Here is a 23003-nt window from a genome sequence, read left to right on the forward strand (position 1 = left end):
GACCCAAAATGTTAAGATTTTATTTACAAAGCTTCTTTGTTGTACAGAAAGTAAAAATGCTGTTACAATCTCAGTGTAACTGGCAGCCACAGACCGTTGACTCACCAATCACAGCTATCCACGCTACAGCAAGAGTCTTACACGAAAACCTAACAATGCTTACAATTTTGTTGGGGTGAAGTCCCCAAGCTTGGTGGTGGATTTCCAAGAGGGACTAAATGGAGGAAGGCGGAATGTCACAGGAACTATTCTTTGGCTCTTTGGGTGGGTGGGTGTCCTGGGGTTTGTATCACAGCTACTTTTTTTTTTTTTAAACAGCTACCAAATCCGTGTGAGCAGTCCAACCAATACTGAACAGTTCTTTTTTTGCAGGTTATTTGGGGTCTTAATCATCTTCTCCTTCATCATCTGTTTCTCTCTTCCTCTTTTCACCTTTCCCGCTTTCTTCCTCTTCTGTACAATAATAAAAATTCATTTTGAGACAACTGGAAAGGCATTTACTTTGCCTAATTATTGCTAACAGAGGTAACAACAATGAATTTTTTAAGGGCTGGGAGATAAATAATGATGTAATAAGCTTGATCAAATCGACAGGTTGTTAATTAAGAAGTTTTAATTCTAAGAAGCATAAATAGTAGCCACGGAACCAAGAAGGGCAAAATGCACAGCAGCACCTCAAATCACAGCAAAGTTAACTCAGTTTTCTCAAGTTAAGTTGCCGTCTAACCAAATGTTTATTTTTCTTACACTTGTTGGTCCCCAAAATCAGACATCAGCAGTTATTAAAATAAATAGCAAGGACTATGGAACTCCTTAAGCCTATTTCCTCATTTGTAAAATGGGGACAATGGCACTGACTCCATAGGGTTATTCTGAGGATTAAATGAAATAGCACGAAGTATTTAGCCTAGAACATGGCAAGACTCAAACTGTTGCAAGTTTATATTAACTAAAAAGAGATTTCTCAGACTCCTTAAGTATTTGAGACACAGAGACCTACACATCATTCTGTTTTTTCAACTAGTAAAAACTCACTGCTACTTTAACGAAATTAGCTAAATCTGCACTAAATTGTGTTCCAAGAAGCTCCCTGAAGGCAGAGACCAGGTCCTAATCATTGCTGTATCCAAAGTAATTTTAGTCCTGTGACTTGCACAGAGAGAAGATGCTGCTGAGAAAGTATGAACCAACATAAAGCACAGCAACCAATCCAGTACTCTGAAACTTACACAAGCGTTAGAATCTACTTTCTAATAAATAAACAGACGTTTCACTGGTTTTGGTTGTGGTGGGGAAAGGAATAACACCAATAAAACTAGAAAGGTGCTATTTATCTACCCTGCAAAGATTACAATCCAATTAAGATTTTTTTTTTTAATGAAAAAATTCCAAACACAGAAATCTCATGCCTCACAGTAACATAAACAATGGGGTCTAAAAACCCAACATGTGGGGACTGAGGCCGGGGCCCCCTATCCTCATACAGGCACTACTAACTGCTGTAGAGCAGGTGGGTGAGCCAGTACACACACACTAATGGGGCTTTACAAGTGCTTCCGAAGACCACCAGGGCCAAAGGAATTTTATTTTCTTCTCACTGATTTCAAATTCTAAATTAATGGACATTTCCCTTGATCTTTAACTGAGAGGGACCAAACTGCATGCATTAACCCACCTTCATCCTCATCCTCATCTTCATCCTCATCGTCTTCATCTTCATCAACTTCTCCATCATGTCCAAATTCTTCTTCCTAAAGAATGGTAAATAGCATATCATTATTAGATTAATTCTGCCAAGTTAAAAAGTACAAAGAAAAACAAGAATTGTCAATTAAATTTAACAGTTCATTCAAAGAGAAAACTGTAACGTTACTTTAATCTACTTTAATATACTGAGAACTGCTGGTTTTTCTTAAATTAATGAGCTTAATTAAAAATTTTCTTTAGGGCTTCGCTGGTGGCGCAGTGGTTGGGAGTCCGCCTGCCGATGCAGGGGACACGGGTTCATGCCCCGGTCCGGGAAGATCCCACGTGCCGCGGAGCGGCTGGGCCCATGAGCCATTGCCGCTGAGCCTGTGCATCCGGAGCCTGTGCTCCGCAACGGGAGAGGTCACAGCAGTGAGAGGCCCGCGTACCGCAAAAAAAAAAAAAAAAAAAAAAAAAAATCTTTAAAAATTGCTTTTCAGAAGGAAGCATTAATTAAAGACATCTTTAATTAGTATACAACTTACAATGGATAACTCCAGAAATAATTTTTAAAACTTCAAAGCAGGTTTGGACAAAGACTTCCATATTCCCTTTCTTATAAAAAGCTTCTTTCAGAAACTTAATTTCATTAGACACCTATGAGATTACACAAATGCTCAGCCTTACGTTTGTTCTACAAAAGAACATTTTTTTTTTTTATAATGTCTAATTTTCTTGGCCTGTATTCACAAGTCCCCTTTAGGGTCAAAGTCACTCCTTTCTCCTATCCTTCTATGGTATTCAGCTCCTCAGAGATAACTGTTATTACTGCCTGTCCCATAAATTAGACTACCTGCCTCTTTCAGAGCAGGACCACATTTTTCTTCAACTTTTCATCCTCAACTCTTTAACACAGCAGGTACATAATGCATTTACTACATTAAGCTGGATATACAAGAAGTTCAGACTTGGTAAACATACCCTTCACTTCAATACAACAAAGGGGAGGACATCCCATCAGTTCTCAATGTTTCCAGTTTTCTCACCGTACTGAATAAATACTCAACTTGTTGCTACCTCCCAAAGTTAAAGGGTCAAAACTTACTCTGCAGAGCCAAGCACTGTCTAGTTAGCATTCAGTAAGTATTCTATTTAGTATTTACTAACAGGGGGACAAGAGCTAAATTAATCAGATTGCTATTAGTCTATTTACAAGTATACTAATTTCTTCAGAAGACTTTCCTTTTTTAAACAATCCACACTTTTATTTTAATTACAAATGGGAAGCAGAGAGCAAGAGGTGCACTGACCTCCCCACTGACTTCATCTTCATCCTCCTCCCCTTCTACATCTTCATCTTCATCTTCATCCTCTTCATCATCAAACTCTTCTTCCTCACCGTCCTCATCCTCCTCCTTGTCCTCATCTTCTCCTTCTGAAAACAGTCCAAAAGGAATACATCAAATACCCTGTGTGTCTCACAAGGTACACCTACTCAGGTGGTGGGGAGCTTTGGGTTGGTCCACAGGACAAATGCTGGGCCACACCAATGTCAGGGAAAACCATGAACCACGTCACCTCCTTTCTTGCAAGTTGCTGAGGCTCAGTCCCTTTGACCTGAGCCCCATAAAATCCAGAGGCCAGGAGTCCTGGCGGACCAAGTGTACACTACGATACTTACCGATGAAATGATACAATGCCTGGATTTGCTTCAAAATAAGGAAGGGGAGAAGTGGGTAGGAGTGTGTGTGTATGTAAAATAATATCAGGCGTGAACAGATCACGGCTGAAACTCAGTAATGGGAACATGAAAGTTAAAGTTAGTTTTACTGTTATTTCTACCTTTGTCTATGTCTGAAATTCTCCATAGTAAAAAGTCACATACAAAAAAAAAAAAAAAAAGACCTACCAACTGCCTTCTCTGGGTAAGGGTACCACCACAAACCAGCTGTGCAAATCAGGAACCTGAGACACACCCATAATAACCCCATGATGGGGATGGGGGTGGGGGCAGTGGTGGTAGGCAGGCAGGCTGAAAGGCACCTGTGTCTTGTGTCTCTACTCCATTTGGTGCAGGCCTCTCATCAACTAGTTCTTACCTCTCCAGGTCCTGGAGCTCGCTGTGCTCTCTCCTGACTCCGGACCCCACATGCTCTTCCCTTTCTTTTCTGTGTGGCTAACACTGGCTCAACCTTTGAGTCTCAGTTAAACATCACTTCCTCAGGCCAACTTGCCAGACCCCCAGTCTCAGCTCCTATGCTCTCACACACCTGGTGCTTCTCCATTACCACACACTTTGCTCACTTGTGATTATTTAGTTATGATTACTTAACATTTCTCTTCTTAGTAGACAGTAAGCTCCAAGGGACAGGAACCATGTTTGTTTTTTCTTAAAACTATTTTTAGATAGTTTTAAAAGCCTGGCACATAGGAAATTCTCAAATACTTGTTGCCTGACTGATCTTGCTCTCAAGAACTGCCTTCCACTCTCCAAGGAATTTTCTTTACAGGCTCCTGCACATGGGTGGCTGCTCAAGCCATTTAAGGTGGACTTAAATATGGACAACCAGACTGCTTTTTAAGAAAAACTGAGAACCAGCAATGAAGGGACTAAGTGATGTAAACATCTGGAACAAGATGAAACATCCTATTCAGTGTCCACTTTACCATCTAACATCCCATCTCTTTTTGCCTTGTCTCAAACCTGCTGCAAAACAAAACTGTCAAATGCTTCCAGTGTACTACCCCACTAATTGCAACCGAGGTGCCTGATGATGTTCTCCACTTTTCTTAACCATTTCTGTCTTATAAACTTTCATCTTTAAAGAGATAGTGAAAATAATGCTTCAAATACAGTAATGCTACAAATTCCAGCAACGTCAGGAACTCTAGGAGAATAAGTTTTCTTCACGCTGGTTGATGTGATCACTAATAGCTCTGCTTCCTCTAAGCCACTCAGGTGAGAAACCTTTTATCCTAAGAGTGACTCAGAGTAAACAAGTCACCGTGCAAGGAAAGCACAAGCTAATCAGGAGGGATAGTTTGGGTAGAAAATATACAAAGATTCTTAAAGATAACAGGATGTAAAAAACCTTGATCAAATGTCAAAAATAAAAAGTATATTCTAATTCCATGTTATAGCTAGAAATTATTTCCTTTATTAATGAAAAATGGAATCCAACACATAGTGCTTTCAAATCATTACCTTTTAAAACTCTATAGTCATATATCGAAGCAGGAAAGATATTTATATTTGAATGTAAAAAACATGTACCAAGTACCTACCAAGTGCTAGGCCCTGTGAATAAAGAGATAAGAAGATAATCATAGGGACTTCCCTGGTGGTCCAGTGGTTAAGAACCCACCTTCCAATGTAGGGGACGAGGGTTCGATCCCTGGTCAGGGAACTAAGATCCCACGTGTCGCGGGACAACTAAGCCACAGCTAGAGAGCCGGCATGCTGCAATGAAAGATTCTGCGTGCCACAACTAAGACCTGACACGGCCAAATTAATTAATTAATTATTAAAAAAAAAAAAAAAAAAAAAAAGAAGGTAATCATAGCATAGTTGGAAGGGACAAGAATAGCAGAGTGACAAGTGCTACGAAAGAGGTAAGTGAGGGCATGCTTTGGCACATACAAGGACCTAGGTCTCCAGCATCATAAAATGCTTCCCGGAAGTGTTGACAAAGCTGAGTTGGTAAGGATAAGTAGCCAAGAAAGGGAAACAGCTAGGAGAAAGGCAGGAGACCTGAGGCAATGGTCCTTTTAGTAAACCATAAACATCAAGTACTTCAAAAAATGGATTGAAGCAGTCTATGATCTCTAGGCTCCAAATTCAAGACTAATTAGCTAACAAACCATCTTCTGTTATGATCATTTGAAGACTTCAATGCCCTAAGAGTTCCAAATTTAACAGAACGCCTACATGCATGGATATAAATTATTTTTCTCAATAGCAAGAGCATTCAGTGGCCTAATCAGGACCTTTGGAAAGCAGAAATTAAGTTCACTGCACATTGCTTTGTGCCCACTCACCTTCATCGTCCTCTTCTTCATCCACACCATCCACCTCGGCATCTGAGTCAGGGGCTTCACGATCCTCTCGGTCATAGCCATCCAGGTAGGTCAGCTGGGGAAGGAGCTTGAAGACACTCTCTCGGTAATCATTCAGGTTAGTAACCTCACAGTTAAACAGATCCAGGCTTTTCAGACATTCCAACTTTTTCTGAGGAAAAGGATCAAGAAACATACCTACTAAATCAAAGGAACATAAGCAACAAAACCCATCTCCTAAAGAGGTAAAATTCTAGGCTCTGAATTCAATTAGCTGCTACCTACTCAGCCCTGTACATAGGAAAACATTTCAAGTCCTTTGCAACCTTTATATTAGGTCACTAGATTTTTAATTAGTCCTTCCCTTCTACCTCTATCCTCTCAGAGAACTGTTTTCTTTTGGCAGTATGAATAGTCTTAAGAAATATGAATTTGAAATATTTATTAAAACTGGATCTTTTTACAATATGAGACAAAACAGAGACTTTAATAAATTTGGTTCAAAACTAGATTTTAATGTTTGAGTAATCAAATGACCAATAAGAACTTGCTGGGTTATCAAGCAGTCAGTCTTCAGTGCTCTGGGGTGGTAGAATAGGAAGGGAAAAAAATTTTTCAATCAAATCAATCAACATCAAGATCCTTGACGTTTCTACTTGGGGACATAGATGGGAAACACTCGAGAACAGAACCTAGTAAAGCACAAAGTGTGGTGATGCAGATATTTTCTGGGAAGACAGGCGTCAGTACAAGCTGGGGGAAAAGAAGGGGGACTCAGAGTTGAAACTTCAAAAGTAGAGAAACTTTACACTCTTTTCTTCTTTTTTAATTTTTGGGGAAAAGATTGACACTATTACCAGAACTTTCTGATGTAAAATTCTTCTGATTTTACCATACCTTGAAGTATTGTTGTAATACCTCTTTGTTTGAAACCTCAGTTTCATCTACCTGAAACAGTTAAGATCTAAAAACTTGGCCCAAGAAGTTTTCTGAGCAGCCAAAGAGAATAGGAAAATGTCCACGTATTCTACTCAGATCTTCATTTGTTATTACATCAATGTACTAGTATTTCAATACCAGGTCTATTAAGTTTTGATTAAGGGTGAATTAAGAGATTGGGAGGGCAGAGTTAGTATTACAGGCAAGTAAGGAGACAGCAACAGAAAGTGACAATAGACCCTCATAGGGAGCAGAAGAGGGGGCAGACCGATAAAAGAGTAAACACAAAATGTGAAGTACTGTGAGGCCTGGTGCCTTTTAAAATAGGGGATTGGGCGGCATATGGATATACGGCTTCATAAATTTAACTTTTAATGGTTCTGAGTCAAGAGAAAAGTTTGCCATTCTCTGAAAAATTACTGAGAGGATCTCTGTATGAAGCAAGTTGCAATAAAATAAATGTTGATGTTTAAAGACTTCGATGCTTTATTGGGAAATCTATTTCAACATTCACAAGGACCTGGGAAGAAACAAAGATGAAACAAAACCTTGTCTGCAGGACTTGAGGTATATGTGTAGTTCTTGGGAGTTACAAAATAATTTGAAAATCTGTGCTCTAAAGCAGGCCTTGGCAAATGACGGCCGGTTGGCCCACTCCGGCCTGCCTCCCGTAGTTGTAAACCAAGTTTTACTGGAACACAGCCACACTCACTTGTTTATGTATTATGTACGGCTTCTTTTATGCTACAATGGCAAAGTGGAGTAGTTGTGACAGAGACTGCATGGCCTACAAAGCCTAGAAGATCTATTATCTGGTCCTTCAGAGGAAGCGGTTGATGATCCCTGCACTCACAAATCTTCGTCTTCCTGATCAAAGAGGTTCCCACACTGGTTTTATTCTCACTGAAGAGCCCTTGGGAACATGGAGCCAAGCATGGAACACAGAACAGTGTTACAGCAACAGGCAAATGTACTCCTCAAAACACCAATGTACAGTGATCCAAGAGTTTTGTGGATCCAATAATGTGCTTATGTAAGTCAGTACACTGAGGTCTTAAGAAAGCTGTCCCCAGCCCTTCTGATCATAGGGAGAACTGCTTTTCTGTCATGTAGCTTTCAGATTATGTTCCCTACTGGACAGCCCCTGACGCCCAGAAGCCCAGGTATGACTTCTTGACAAAGAGGAAAAAAGATGCTGAAATACCACCCCAGACAACTGTAGAACTCTTTTCTCTTCACAGAAAGGTTGACTCTATACCAGCTAAGATAGAACCACGAGTATATTTAGGCAGCTTTCCCAGAGGCTCAGTATAAATTCTTCACTCAAAGGAATGAGCCATTTACTGTTCAACATTATTTCCTAGGAATGGATATGCAAAAATACATACAACTCCAGATCTTTAATGCTCAACAGTGCCCCAAGCCCGTTTTCTAATTCTATCAACTAGCCTAGTACACAGGGCCTCCAAGGCTTTCCTGTTTCTGCAACTCTGAAATCTGCGACATTTTTTCTACTTCTTCAGAAAGGACCCATTATGAATAATTCGGACATGCCAAACAGTATGCTAGAAAACGAAGTGAAAGCAAATAAACAACAAAACCCCCAATAACTGTAGGACTCTAGAATTGTTTAAAGCAGTAAAATTGTGCTTTAAGGCCCAAAATACACTACACACAGATTATTCAGGATCCCAATGTAATGTGTAAATACTGCTTAAAAAAAAAACAACAACAAAAAAACCACAACTCTACCATTTCAGAAATTTGGCCTAAAACTAATAGGCTAGCCATAATAAACATTAAACATTTTATTAACAATAATTTTGCTTGCCTTCTTAGAATTTAGAAGGGCTTTGGGGGATGGTTTGGATGGCCCAGGTCTCTTAAAAAAGGTGTCCAAGGAAGTTTGAATTGATGCCTTCTTTGTCTCTCGATTAATGTCCCTGTAGTAAGCAGAGGCATTCACAATCATTGCATTGACTGTAAGAACTGGGCTCAACGTAGACGGTGTTCAAAATGTATGTGGTTGATGAGGATGAGGATGGTGTTTTCCCCAGTGAAGAATACTTTCAGAAGTCAAAATGGACCCAACATTTCCCCCCTTCACCTTCTCCTACAGTTTTATTTATTCTGAAGTTATAACGTCAGGAGACCCACCTAGCGCCCCCAGGAATCCGAATAGAAAGTTCAGGAGAATGGCAGGAGCTCAGCCTTTCCCAGACAGCCCTGGGTGTGTGGCACTGTGGCTCTGTCACTTCCTAGCCAAGTGTGTGACTCTGGACAAGGGATTCAGCCTCTCCTAAGCCTCAGCTTCCTCATGTGTAAAATGAGGGCCATGCTATTTCTATCCATTTTATAGAAATGTTGAGGATTACTAATGAGATAACATACATAAAGCATGCACTACAGTATACGGTACATAGCAGATCCTCCAAAAATGGTAAATATTATAATGATTATTTTTCTCATACTTCATTGCCCCAGGGGATTGAGACTTTCATAGCCACCAAAGGGCCCTAATAAAACACTGACCAGGTCAGGAACAACTCCCACACAATGTTTACTTCTGCTCTGCCTCTGAATGCTAGGACACTGACAAAAGCTTCTGATGAAACATCACAGAAGACTAAGGCTGCCAGGAGAATTAGGCAATGGCTAGTGATTTAGCATGGAAAGGTACTGCCTGGTGCTCTGTTCTAGAGAGAAGGGGTTCCTGTGCTTACAATGACCCTAAACTGATAGCCTGTCATTAACACAAACAATAAAGGCTTAGAGTACCCCATGGGATTGGGAGACCATCAGCACTTAATTTAGTGCTCCTGTTGAACTCCCAGTTTAGGTCAATTTGGGTATGGAAAAAATTTATAGGTTAAAAAGAGAAGAACAGGTCCCAAGGGCAGTGGAAAGAATGATGGACTTGGATTTGAATCCCTACTCGCCATTTATTCTGCAGCTGCTGAGTAATTAAACTTGATTTCCTCATTTCTAAAAGGAGGACATTCTCTCTTCTCTGAATTACATGAGGATACAATGGGCAAATGTTAACATCCTTGAATAAAGCAAACTGCAATAAATGTTTGCTTAAACATTGGAAATGGGGATTGATTTGGAGGAAAACAGAACTAGTGAAAAAGGAGGGAGCCCAAGTATCTGAGTGAACTGGTAACAGAAAAAAGGGGGCAAAATTCATGGAGCAAAGGTAACAACAGGCTCGCAACATTTATGAGAAATGAGCTAAATGTGGTCTACTTAATGAAACATAAAAACAAAGGGACTCGGTAAACAGTGACTAAATCTACATTGGAGCAGAGCCTCAATTACTATTAGGAGGGAAAAGACCCTATAGTTTTAGCAGGAAATCCTCTTTATTAAAAGTCATAATTTACTCTATCTTCTCTTGAAATATCAACAGCACATTCTGTACAAATGATATGAAGTGCAAATATTTTAATATATTGTGATATCAGAAAAGAGAGAGATAGCAGAAGGATGCCTTATCCTCTTGGGTTCTGCTCTGCTGGATCCTGAAAGACAGCTCCTATCTGCTGTATAGCCCCTCTTCCATTTAATGTTTGCAAGTTAAGTCAGATGGAAATACTGACTTTATGTATAACAGAAAAAAAAAAAAAAAAAAAAAACCAGAAAGCTGCCACAAACTTCTCTGGGTGATATGAAACAAGTTTGAGTTTCATTAGCCTTATTAAAATAGAATTCTACTTCTATGAATAGAATGTCATATTTAGGGGAAAAAGTCATTTAACAATCTTGAAATCATAGGAATTTCCAGGTGGCAGCCAAAGAGAAGTGGCTGTGGGGCTACCCCCTACCCTGCATTAACCCCTGCCTCCAGAAGCTCTTTTCTGGTCACTACAAGTTCCACTAGACTGGACCCCCATTAACAAAGCTTTCCAACTTACAAAGCAAAGTAAGTGCATTACCTTATTTTATTCTCAGAACTCCTAAGTGAGGTAAGTTAGGCAGGGATTATTATCCTTCTTGCTTCATAAGTGAGGAAACTGAGGCCCAGAGAGAAGAAGCAATTTGCCCAAGGTCACACAGCAAGTCTATAACCCAACTGGCACTTAACTTTCCATAGCTTATCCCAGTATGTAAGACTGAGGAGAACTGGGGGGTTCCCATGCAAAACTTTAGGCAACAGTGATCCAGCTACAGCACAAGATCATGAATTAGAAGACCTAAAACTCATTGGAGCTGCCCTTGGCCCGTTCCATCTACAGATCAGATATGTCACCCAATATATACAGCCTTTTCTGTAAAAGTATAATATAGAACAGTCTGGCCAGTCTAGGGAAACAATTTTAAGATAAATGTTTAAGGCTATAGTTAATATATGACATCTAAAAAGGACAAAAAAGAAAAGAATTCTCCTTTGAAGGAAGCTACCACAATAATAAAGGAGGGAGAGCAAAGTCACAGGAACACGTATAACTAAAGAGGCCCTGATTCTTTAAAACTGGACTCTTTCTATAAGAAGTACTATAAAAAACCATTTTCTCAGTCAATTATTTCCCTCACAATAAAGAAATATGAAAATGAAAATGACCAATAAGTCCTGGTTTTCAAATTCTTGATTACTTACCAAAGGTTCCAGGGTGCTGATATCTTTCAGTTTATTTCCACTTAAGTTTAGATGTGTAAGATTTGGAAGTTTTTCTGCTAACATATCCAGACCTCCAAAGATTCTATTGTCACTGAGCTCAAGCTGTTAAGAGAAAATGCACACAGCACACAAATACACACAGAGAAACACATATCATTAAAGTGTTATAAATAACGAACACAGTTCTCAAACACCAAGATCAAATGATCTCTATTTTTTTTATTAGGGCAGGTGTGTTCATTTTGTTTCATTAAACCCAAATAAGTAGTTTACAGATGATCCCAGGAACACTTCTGGGAAGGAGAGACATGTTAGGATTAGAAGAGTTGTATTTTCTTAACCAGCTGCTAATTATAACAGTTTGCTGGCCCCTAACATCAGCAAATACATTTTCTAACCTAAAAAGTGGGTCAAAGCAAATGAGAATTCTTTGAGAAGCTGTAATACGCTATACCTGCCAGGAAGGGTAAATGGTCTCTGCATTCTAAGCAGCTATTCTGTGTGCCAAGCAGAGCTCACAATGCCCACTTGAAACCTAATCTGGTTCTGTTCAGTGCTGGCTCGCCATGGGGTTCTACATCTGGAAGCCACCAGGGAATGGTGCACTGAAGGCTACAGGAATGGTACAAGCCCTTAAAGAAGCTCCATGACTTTGGAAAAAGGGACTGGGGCAACAGCTTCAGGGCTGACGAAACCAACTCCCCAGAGGACACTTCTTGCACAAACCTGGCACTAGCCTTTGTAAGAAACCACTCTAATTTCTTAGCTGCAGGTCAAGTAGCACAGCAAGTGGTATGCCAATGAAGGAATGAGCCTTCACCAAGGAATACTGGACTCTTAGAGTGAAAGAAATTGGAGCCTGGAAAAATAAGATGGTTGAGAGCATCTAATTCAAACTCTTCATTTTGCAGATGAAGAAAACTAAGGCCAGACAGCTAGTTTCAATTCTCTTTTAACTGCCAACAACAACAATGGTAACTGTATCTAACCCTTACATAGTACTTCAGGCACTGTTCAAAGCACTAGAAATCCATGAACTCACTTGATCTCACAATCACCCTATGGGGTAGGTAGAATTATTACCCCCATTTACAGATGACAAAAATGAACTATGAAGAGACTATGTAAGTGCCCACAGATCACACAGCTGTTACATCAGTGAACCTATGATTTGAAGCCAGGCAGGCTAGCTTCAATGTGCTCCCCCCTATGCTATGTACCTAGAACAGCATGACAACTTATGTAATTTAGTCTGGCATGCAATGAAATGAAGTACATTATGCAGAATAGAGGAACTTTTAAAAATTTAAATATTCGTTGAAAGAATGAGTTTAAAAAACAGTAAGTCTGCTGCTTTGGTGTTATTAAGCATTTCGGAAGAGAAAAATGCAACATTTCAATACATTTTTTTCCTTCTGATGGGACAGTCCAGTAAAATATCTAAAATTTCTCTTGGTTGGTTACAATATCGACATATGTTGTATTCACATCCTTTCAACATGAGTATCTTAGGGAGTAGAGATAAAAAGGCAATCTGCCAAAGCATTTAGTGGCATATTTATTTTGAAATGAAATCAATGTGTAAATTTAGGAAAGCTGCGACATTTATACACCAAAATTTCTTTCAGAACCTGTTTCTTGTTAAAAAAAAAAAAAAAAACAATCTGTGCTCTAGGGTAGGAAGAAAATCAGCTGTGAGAACACCCAATCTGCCTTTAAGTTTGGTTTACAGATATCTCTATTCCTCCCTCTCTGACCCTACAAGGTAAGTGATTAACAAGACTTCAGGAGGATTTGATACACTGATACACTGTTCCCTGATACACTGACTTTCTGAATAAGTGTGATAGTACACAGACCATAGTAATTCACGAAAATGTACCAGGATGCTAGGAAAGCAGAACAGAACACAAAACACATAGTAGGGACCTGCTAGCATCAAGTTTATGTAGATACAGGCTAAAAAGCCATCAGTTTTTTATGGGCTTATCAGAGCTTCCAATGTCACAATAACCTATGCAAACATAAAAGGATTACACTTGAACCTCTAAAGGAAATGCCTGTCAGAAAAAAGAAAAAAAATTTACAAATTTAAACATAACAGAGTTCTTTCTGATAGGAGGGTCGCCCTGAAACTCATGAGGACTTCCTGAGCATTTATTACCTAAAAAAGGCAAATAAGTAAAAAGCACTTCTGGATTTTAATTCATGTACTTAACCAAAAAACAAGTCCCTCTCAGAACTCAAGCAAGCAAGCTACAGGAACAGCCTACCTGTCCTTTGCCTCAATTTGATATCACTTTTCTATGTGTATCTTTTATAGATGAAGGTTCAACTTAAACTGCCTAATAAAGAGATTAGGTAAACAGTGGAGAATTCTGCAACACTGCCATGACCACAAACATTTTCGTATGTAATGGAAAAGATACTGGATTAGCAAATAGGAAAATATGGGTTCTAGCTTTGGTTCCAGTACTAACCACTTCTGTGGGTGGCTTTAGGCAAATTACTGTACCTTTCTGGGTCTACTGCTGTGCCTGTAAAACAAGGCTAGAAGATCTAAGTTTCTTCCAGTTCTGACATTTTGGGGCTTTGTGACAGGGCAATGTGCAAGGACATGAAAAAACATTTTTCTTGAGGTTTTTTTGTTTGTTGTTTTTTTTTGGGGGGCGGGTTGTTAGAGGGGATAGCGATTGGTTTATAATTAGACCAATAAAGCCCTAACAATGGGCCGTCAACTAGGATAGGGAAGTACAGCAGTTTTGTTAAAATGAACTCCTGCAGTCAATCACAACACATTTTAAACTTCCTAGTCATTAAGAATTACATAATGGGTTTGAAATAACATAGACTACAAATTTGAAAGGTCTATACTTCAATTCTCCCTTAATCAACATAAAACACGAAGAATGGGAGGCACCCGTGGTTCCTAAACCAGAGCATACTAAGAACAATACGAGTTAACATCATAGCAACAGATTCATAACAACAAGTAATAGATTATTCACAAAATAATTATTCTTCATAACTACTATTTATTCAACACCCAACATGTATTATTTCCAAACATCATAGCAACTCTGCAAGGTCAGGTGGTATTACAAGTTTACAGATGAGGAAACTGAGTCTTAGAGAGATTAAGTAACCTGAGGAAGATTTACCCATCAGGGAAATGTTAGAGCTGGAATTCAATCCCAGATCTGCCCAGTTCCAAAGGCCATATGCTTTCTGCTACACTAAATGCTTCCTTACAGATAGAATCATATATTTTTCCCTTCAGCAGGATGGTTCTCTCTTCTACTGTTAAGAAAAAGCACTTACCTTTTTCAATTTAGGTAGTTTGGGGAGATTTGAAACTGAAATCAAGCCTACATTTATTAAACTGAGGAACTCTAAGTTCACAAATTCAGCTGTTAGGCCCTCAATTTTCCCATCATTTGATTTGCAATTGTCCAGGACAAGTTCTCGAACCTGTGGGTGACAAAGCAGGGAAGAAAAGCTTTAAAAAACATGCAGAAAACAAAAAAACAATGCAAAAACTCCAACCATAAATACCCACCAAACCACCTACATATAGTGGCAGCCTCAACTTAGACCTAGGTCACAGTTATAAATAAATGAAAAATGATTAAGCCTTTAGCAACAATATATATTCTAATAGATATCAAGGGTGGAATGTCACACCATGGTACAAATAAAGATTTAAACTCTTTACTTTCCAGAAACAGAAACTACAGTTCTTATGAGATAAGTGAAGAAATGATATCCCCCTCATTCCTTTTCCCAAGTCTGTTCCTGCAAGGGGCAGCTTTAACTACAAATGCGGAGTGAAGATACCCCCCCAACCCCTGCAACCCCTTTGGGCTGAGTCTTCCTGAAGACCCAGGAGACTGACACAAGGAAAAGAGGAAAGCTTCACTTTTCCCATCAAGGTCACTAAGAGATTGTGGCTACAGGTTTCTGGACTATACATTTCTACTTTTGGTCTTATTAATCTTTACTAAGATTATTTTGACACTAGGAAAAGATCAAGATGTAAGAGGCCTTAATTCAAAACAAAGATCATTTTGTGTTACATGTAAGAAAGTATTTCTAGGGGAGAGAACTGTTAGACATTAGGTTCCTTTTTCAGGCCACAAAATCTCCTTATTTGGAGGTCCTGAAATTCAGAATTCAAATCCATCCAAAGGTATCACATCTGAAGACTGTGAATACTGATTATTTAATAAAGTCTACTGCGTGAATATCTACCATGATAATCCCTACTGCCATTCTTGCTCTGTGGTTGACTCTGAAACTTGCAAGTTTTAAACACGTTTTGATAAATTTACACTGATGCAAATTAGTTTTAACTGCCAAAGGCATTCTTGCAGTGAATCTAACACATTTAATAGTATTAATCAAGCATGTATGAGGAGATGCTGATAGTTCTAAAATGAAAATAGAGGCTAGTAGTATCTTCATTCTCTCATACAAAATCCAAAGATACTACTCTAGCAATTGCTAACATTTATGGAGAATTTACTCATTTTTCTTTCTACCACCATACCCTCCCCTCAGTTACAGAGAAGGAAACTGATTTAGAGAGTCAGTGACACCCACAACACCACAACTTCTTGCTTGCTTCTTCACTACTTCTCACTACTCTACTTCCTCTTCAGAAGCCTTGCTTTCAGGATGCATACAGGCCCATTATATCTTTTGCTCTTTCTTCCCTTCCTTCCACTTTTCTCTAGATACCTCGGACATTCTTTCCTCTTCTGATGAAAATTAGCACATCTGAAAACTTAAGGTAGACTGAGGAGAGCTGGGCTCCAGAGACAGATGCTTAGGGTTGAATTCTGGCTTTGCCACTCACAACCTGTGTGACCTTAGGCAAGTCACTTAACCTGTTGGTGCCTCAGTTTCCTCATCTGTGAAGTAGAACTGTTATAGAAAGTAGTGCTTGGGGCATAGTGAATACTGAGAAAGTAACCTCTGGAAAAGGGTGTAGGAGAATGACAAAGACCTTTGCTATTTACTTTATTCCTAGCTGTACTAAGTTTTCTACAAGCATGTATTTCTTCTGTATTAAAAAAAAAAAAAAGTAGGACTTCCCTTGGTGGCACAGTGGTTGGGAATCCGCCTGCCAATGCAAGGGACACGGGTTTGATCCCTGGTCTGGGAAGCTCCCACATGCCACGGAGCAACTAAGCCATGCGCCACCAACTACTGAGCCTGTGGTCTAAAGCCCGTGAGCCACAACTACTGAGCCTGCGTGCCACAACTACTGAAGCCTGTGCGCCTACAGCCTGTGCACCGCAATGGGAAGCCCGCACACTGCAACGAAGAGTAGCCCCCCTTGCCGCAACTAGAGAAAGCCCACGCGCAGAAACAAAGACCCAACGCAGCCAAAAATAAATAAATAAAAAATAAATACATTTATTTAAAAAAGAGTAAAACCAGCAAATCATTTTTTTTAAAAAAGGTCAACTGTAATCACCCACCAACCTAAGTAGTATACTGCAATACAACTAAATGTTTCTATTTGATTTGGGGGGTTTTCTATGACTATATCTGACAGAGAATCCAAAAACGTTATACAGAATGACACCAATATGCCAAAAGCCAAGTAAGGAGGAATTTAGATAGCCATTTTGCCTCCCAGCCCATGGGTGTACCTCTTGGACATTTCTCTCAACTGGTAAAATTCCGCTTTAACTAGAGTCATCAAAGAGTTAGAACAAGTCTGCTGAACCAAACAGCCGAATACGAATCAAGGAGAAATTGGGAGGGAAAAAAAGATGTTAAAGTGGTCCAAATCTGCAAATCTAACTGCTGAGTATGAAAGATGATGGAGAGGAATTGAGGTTCTGGTTTAAAGAAATGGGAACCATGTAGCTGGATGGAAATAGGAAGGAACAGCTCTGGGGATGGGGTGGCGGGGAGAGCAGGTATATAATGAATACCACGAAGAATACCAAGTTTAAAGTTCTCATGAGAAGTCCAGGTGAAAGTGTCCCCAGGCAGCTGGACATGAGGGTCTAGAGTTCACGGGAGTTCTAGTTTTAAGTTCTGTATTTGGAAGTCATCAGGGCAGAGACAGTAGTGAAAAGATGGAATTCCTAGGAAGAGAACCAAGGATGGAACCCGGGGGATCCTGCAAGGGTGACTTGAGAAGAATCAGTAGTACCCAAAGGTGAAGCATTAGTTTCAAACACCTAGAAAGGTTTACGAAATAAGGCATAAGAAGTTACTGAGGGGGAAAAAAAAAGGATTGAAAAAAAATTAGATAACAATGTAACTGTCCATCAACAAGGACTCATTTCCAGGATACAGTGTATGATGAAAAAGGTACAAAATGTATAAAATGTTTTCATTTATGTCACATATCACACATTCACTTTCTAAAAGGCGAAAGATTTATACGTTTTGAAGAGAAACCAGAGTATTCATTTACTTTCTTATATTCTTCTCAGGGAGAGAAAGGGACTGGCTGGGGGACTTTTCCATAACCTTATTTAACATTTCTATGATGAAATTAATCTATTGAAAAAAATAAAGGTTAAAAAAATGTCACTGCTAGGGACTTCCCTGGTGGTCCAGTGACTAAGGCTCCACGCTCCCAATGCAGGGAGCCCAGGTTCCATCCCTGGTCAGGGAACTAGATCCCCCATGACACAACTAAGACCTAGAGAGGCCAAATAAAGAAATAAATATTAAAAATAAAATAATTTTTTAAAAAGGTCACTGCTAGCCTTGAAATTTCATCAAGCTTCATGATGGCAGGGTCATGTCTATTTTAGTTACCACCATACCCCAGTATGAGAAGGAGCCTTCACAACTGTCAAATGCAGAAAAAATGGCATTGGGGTTTGTGTCAGGATTGTAGGGGAATGAGCAGATGATGAAACCGAGGAAACCTGGGTATGAAGAGAACCTACTTTCTGATCTTAAGCATCATCACATTAATGCAAAGCATATTGCTGCTTGTCACTTAATACTTTGGTTTTTTTTTTAGTCTTTGTATATTTTAAATACAGCAAGATGAAACAATATTACTTAGCATATTTTAACAATTATAAATATTTTTTAATGGCTAAAGAAATTAAAGTATATGGATGCACCATAAATTACAATCCTCCCTATTGAACATGTTTCCAAGTTTATTATATATAATGCCACACTATCTTTTTATGTGAAATTTCTTTTGTAATAAGGATTGTTTCCTCACAATCTATTGCTAGGTGAAAAAAAATATAAACGTTAGAGTCTCTGAGTTTTGAGTTCTTTATTTAAAATGGCAACCGATCCCTCTCAACACTTTTTTGTGACCTTTCTTGACATATGGAAATTCTAGGTATTTGCATACAGTTATCTTTTTCTTGAGGATACTGTTTTTACCCTAAGTGAGGAATAAAAACCAAACACCCCAAAAGAAATACTGACAAAAAAGCAGACAAACCATAAAAATATAAATCATCAGTAAACAAAAAAATCATTCAACGACAACAAATTATAAAAGACACATTAAAAATGAGATGTTATTCTACTCTTATTGAGGATGGGGCAGCTCTTTCATGGAGAAGAGATGGCTAGGATGGGTATAGGTGCAGGTAAGTTTGTAAGTGGGAGAGTGAGAAGCCAGGGAACGCACACCTGAGACCTTTAATTCCCTCCATGAGTAGGAGGCAACAGAATGTATTGTGGTGAGTACAGGGAAGGGCTGGGCTATATGGCTCAGCAGTGAAATCATGTCCCTAGACTTTTCCAGGAAGGCTAAGCACGTAGTAAAGAAATGGGCTAATCCCAGAACAAAGTTCCAGAGGCACAGTAAGAAGATGAGCCACAAACAAGCACAGAGCAGAATGGGAAATTACTGCAGAAAGCAGAGACCAAAGGAGGGTCCACTTAGGGCTGTGCCCAAGGATGACAGGTCTGGAAAGCCTGCCATAAGCAGCCTTCTAGCCAGTCTAAAGTTCTAAACAGGACCCTGGTGAAAAGGTGTCTGCTCTCAGGCATTGTGTCAGCAGCATTTGAGATAACTAAGCCTCCCCTCTCCCCCAATTCCTTCTTGAGGGTGAAGGGATCCAGACTGCCTTACAAGGGAAGGTACATGGGGTGGGGGACATACAATGCCATGGCATCCCAATCTAGACCCAGAATAAATGGGAGGTTCTAATCAAGAAAAAGCGGCCCTAGTTTTTCCTCCTTATGTCCCAAATCCTCCCAGGAGGGCAGGTTGGGCAGGCACTTGTACATGTGTGGGCACAACTTAGGGAGCTATTTGATCCAAGGCAGTTACAGGCTTTCTGATTGAAGAAAGATGACTTAACTTTGGGAGCCAAATTCACTCTTCTTCATCCCTCATCTTCCAACTAAACTAGTTTTTTCCCAAACATTAATTTAAGGTAAACACTTAAGAGCTAAAGACAAAAATCCAAACTGTTTCCTATTCAACTTTTGTTTTTGATAGTTATCAGCAAAGCTGATACTCTAGTTTTTCAATGCAAAATTTGAAATATATTGCAACCAAGTCATAGGGATTGGGGCTAGGAGCCCCATAGGAGATCAAGGAATTTTCCTTTCATCCTCTCCAACTTGCTCACATTTCCTACTTCCCTAGCTACTCTTTTTTTTAAAAATTTATTTAATTTATTTATTTTTGGCTGCTCTGGGTCTTCGTTGCTGCACGCGGGCTTTCTCTAGTTGCGGTGAGCGGGGGCTACTCTTTGTCGCGGAGCAGGGCTCTAGGCACGCGGGCTTCAGCAGTTGTGGCACGTGGGCTCTAGAGCTTAGGCTCGATAGTTGTGGCGCATGGGCTTAGTTGCTCTGTGGCATGTGTGATCTTCCTGGACCAGGGCTCGAACCCATGTCCCCTGCATTGGCAGGCGGATTCTTAACCACTGCACCACCAGGGAAGCCCCCCTAGCTACTCTTTAAAAAAAAAAAGAAAATCAATTTTCCGTAACTGGTTGAGTGACCTTCCCCAATAATCAATTATAATTGTTATAAGAGGGGAAAAGAAGATACAAAGGATTAAAAATCATTGAGTTGTCAACTTTTTTTAGTTAGAAAATACATGATTATTATAGTAAGCGAAATATGTGGAAATATGTCCAAAAATGTGGAAAGTAACTCCTGCCACACCTGATAATTTCCATCTTTCTGAGTTAACCAGTCTTCAAACCTTCCACCCTACTATTATTTAAAAGTAATGTTTGCAAAATGACAGTAGAATAGAACATTAGCAGTTCTCAAATGTGTTTGGATGGCAGAACTGTTGGTATGAAGGAAGGAAACACTCATACCCTACTGTTGGGGAGAACCATTCTAGAAAGCAATTTGACAGAGATTCACATTACAAAATGTTAATTTCAATACTACTTAAAACAGTAAAAAACCTTCTAACCACCTAATGGGGACGGTTAAATTATGACCTATGCAGACGTTAACAATGTGGCTGTAAAATAATAAATTGTGCCAGAGAAAGATAATGATGTTTACTATATTTTAACAAGATATTATGTGCATTAATAGCATGATCTGAGTTTAGAAAAAAACATTCTCATGGACTATACACCAGAATGTCTAGATGGTAGGATGGGTGTGTATGAGATTTCTGGGTTTTTAAATTTTTCCTTATCTATATCTACTATTTTTTTTTAGCTTATCTGTATCAAATTTTTCTTCAACAAAGACTGTATTCCTTATACAAGGAAAAGAACCCAATTAGCTGCTATGCAACCAATTAGAATATCCCACGGAGCTCAAAATCACATCACAACAGACACAACAATAAATGCCAAAAGTTGGGGGAAAGGTTCTTCTCACGTTATGTTGTCTTTTTTTTCCTTTTTTATAAGGCCACACCATGCGGCATGTGGGATCTTAGTTCCCCAGTCAGGGATCAAACCCGTGCCCCATGCATTGGGAGCAGGAAGTGTTAACCACTGGAACGCCAGGGAAGTCCCCTCACGTTATTTATTTTAAAAATTAATTTTTTTTAGTAAAGTGGGACTAAGGAAAAACTACTCTTATTTGTGGGATATGAAATGTCACAGTCTAGCATATAGCCCACCAGTGTTCCACAGGGGCATTGACTGTAAAACACAGGAACCGCATGACTTTCTAACTTTGAACACAAGACTGGAACAGAGCTAACATCAAGGCTAGACACCTCTAGATTCATAGTTAATGAGGTGCTCATATCAGTGGCATGTTTGGCGTAAGAGAAAGATTAGGGCCTCACATAAAGAACAGGTATTTTCTCCAATTCTGGAATATATCTAAATTACAAATTTAGATATAGATAATATCTATATCTCGCTACTGCATGTCTCGTCTCACATTTGACAACACTGCCAATTTCTGTGGTATACGTGGTATGTTCTAGTACTATACAATTTGCTCTCAGTGAAATAACTGACAATACCAATAATATTTTGTATAAAATATTTCCTATCCTTGCCTATATTTAAAAACAGTGATCACTGTTCTTTTTGAAGATTATTTTAAAATGCCATCTTAAGCCATTTTTTCCACTATGAGAACAAACCTCTGATATAAAGAGGTGTTTTGGACTTAGAAAAAACTGAATTATTATATTTATGAGTCACCCCCTTAGGGAAATGAGCATACCGGTTTATAACAGGTGAAATGGAATCTATTATCTTGGTCTGTCTCATGTACTTTGGCTAAAGAACACAAGAAGTGTTACCAGGGTCTTCTTCAAACCCCAAAATAAAATAAAAATAAAAAAGCTACACTCACAATAAAAGCCCATCTGGGGATTTCCCTGGTGGCTCAGTGGTTAAGAATCCACCTGTCAATGCAGGGGACACGGGTTCGAGCCCTGGTCCAGGAAGATCCCACATGCCGCAGAGCAACGAAGCCCGTGCGCCACAACTACTGAAGCCCGTGTGCCTAGAGCCCGTGCTCCTCAACAAGAGAAACCACCGCAACGAGAAGCCCGCGCACTGCAACAAAGAATAGCCCTCGCTCGCTACAACTAGAGAAAGCCTGCGTGCAGCATCGAAAACCCAACACAGCCAAAAATAAATAAATTTATTTAAAAACATATTCCATTGAAGAAAAAAAAACAGCCCATATGGTCTTAAAACAAAAACACTCACGATCAAGCCTCCACTAACCCTCCTCAAACAGTCTTAGATCTCACATGATGACATCAAGATCAACCAAGGAAAACACTGTGCTGTGCATTTAAGAGCCTCCTGTCATTATACCAATATTCAATAGAGACAGGGTTCCTTCTTCTTTCCCAAATGACAAGAGTGCAGGATCCCAGAGGTCAAGGCTACTCTTTAACAGCTGGCTCCACAACAAACGTATGGAGCCATTTGACTAGCTGACTTAGAATCATCTTGGAACTTCTCACTTACCTTAAAGATTATGCTTTTGTGCAAAACATTTTTAAACTCTTATTTTAAAATTTCCTACGGCTTCCCCCCACCCCCCAAAGCCTTCAGTTTAAGGTCAAAGCTTTCCTCTCTTAAGAACCTAACTCCTACTCAGTCTCCCTGTAAGAGTCCCTAGGGGAGCCATTCTTTTGCGGGCCTCTCACTGTTGTGGCCTCTCCCGTTGCGGAGCACAGGCTCCGGACGCACAGGCCCAGCGGCCATGGCTCACGGGCCCAGCCGCTCCGCGGCATGTGGGATCTTCCCGGACCGGGGCACGAACCCGTGTCCCCTGAAACGGCAGG

General features: G+C 39.6%; 1 protein-coding gene across 1 annotated transcript in view; it reads right to left on the bottom strand.

Moving 5' to 3' along the window:
* Positions 1-4: 4 nt before the first annotated feature.
* Positions 5-23003, bottom strand: part of ANP32B (acidic nuclear phosphoprotein 32 family member B) — a 27026-nt gene continuing 4027 nt past the window's right edge. The window contains exons 2-7 of the mRNA XM_024126252.1: positions 14624-14773; positions 11282-11404; positions 5725-5914; positions 2997-3121; positions 1676-1751; positions 5-453 (exon numbers count right to left, since the gene is read on the bottom strand). Of these exons, the coding sequence (XP_023982020.1) occupies positions 386-453; positions 1676-1751; positions 2997-3121; positions 5725-5914; positions 11282-11404; positions 14624-14773 (732 nt within the window). The 3' untranslated portion in view covers positions 5-385. The remainder of the gene's footprint in view (positions 454-1675; positions 1752-2996; positions 3122-5724; positions 5915-11281; positions 11405-14623; positions 14774-23003) is intronic.

Source organism: Physeter macrocephalus, chromosome 9 (assembly GCF_002837175.3).
Source record: "Physeter macrocephalus isolate SW-GA chromosome 9, ASM283717v5, whole genome shotgun sequence".
Classification (NCBI taxonomy): Eukaryota; Metazoa; Chordata; class Mammalia; order Artiodactyla; family Physeteridae; genus Physeter; species Physeter macrocephalus.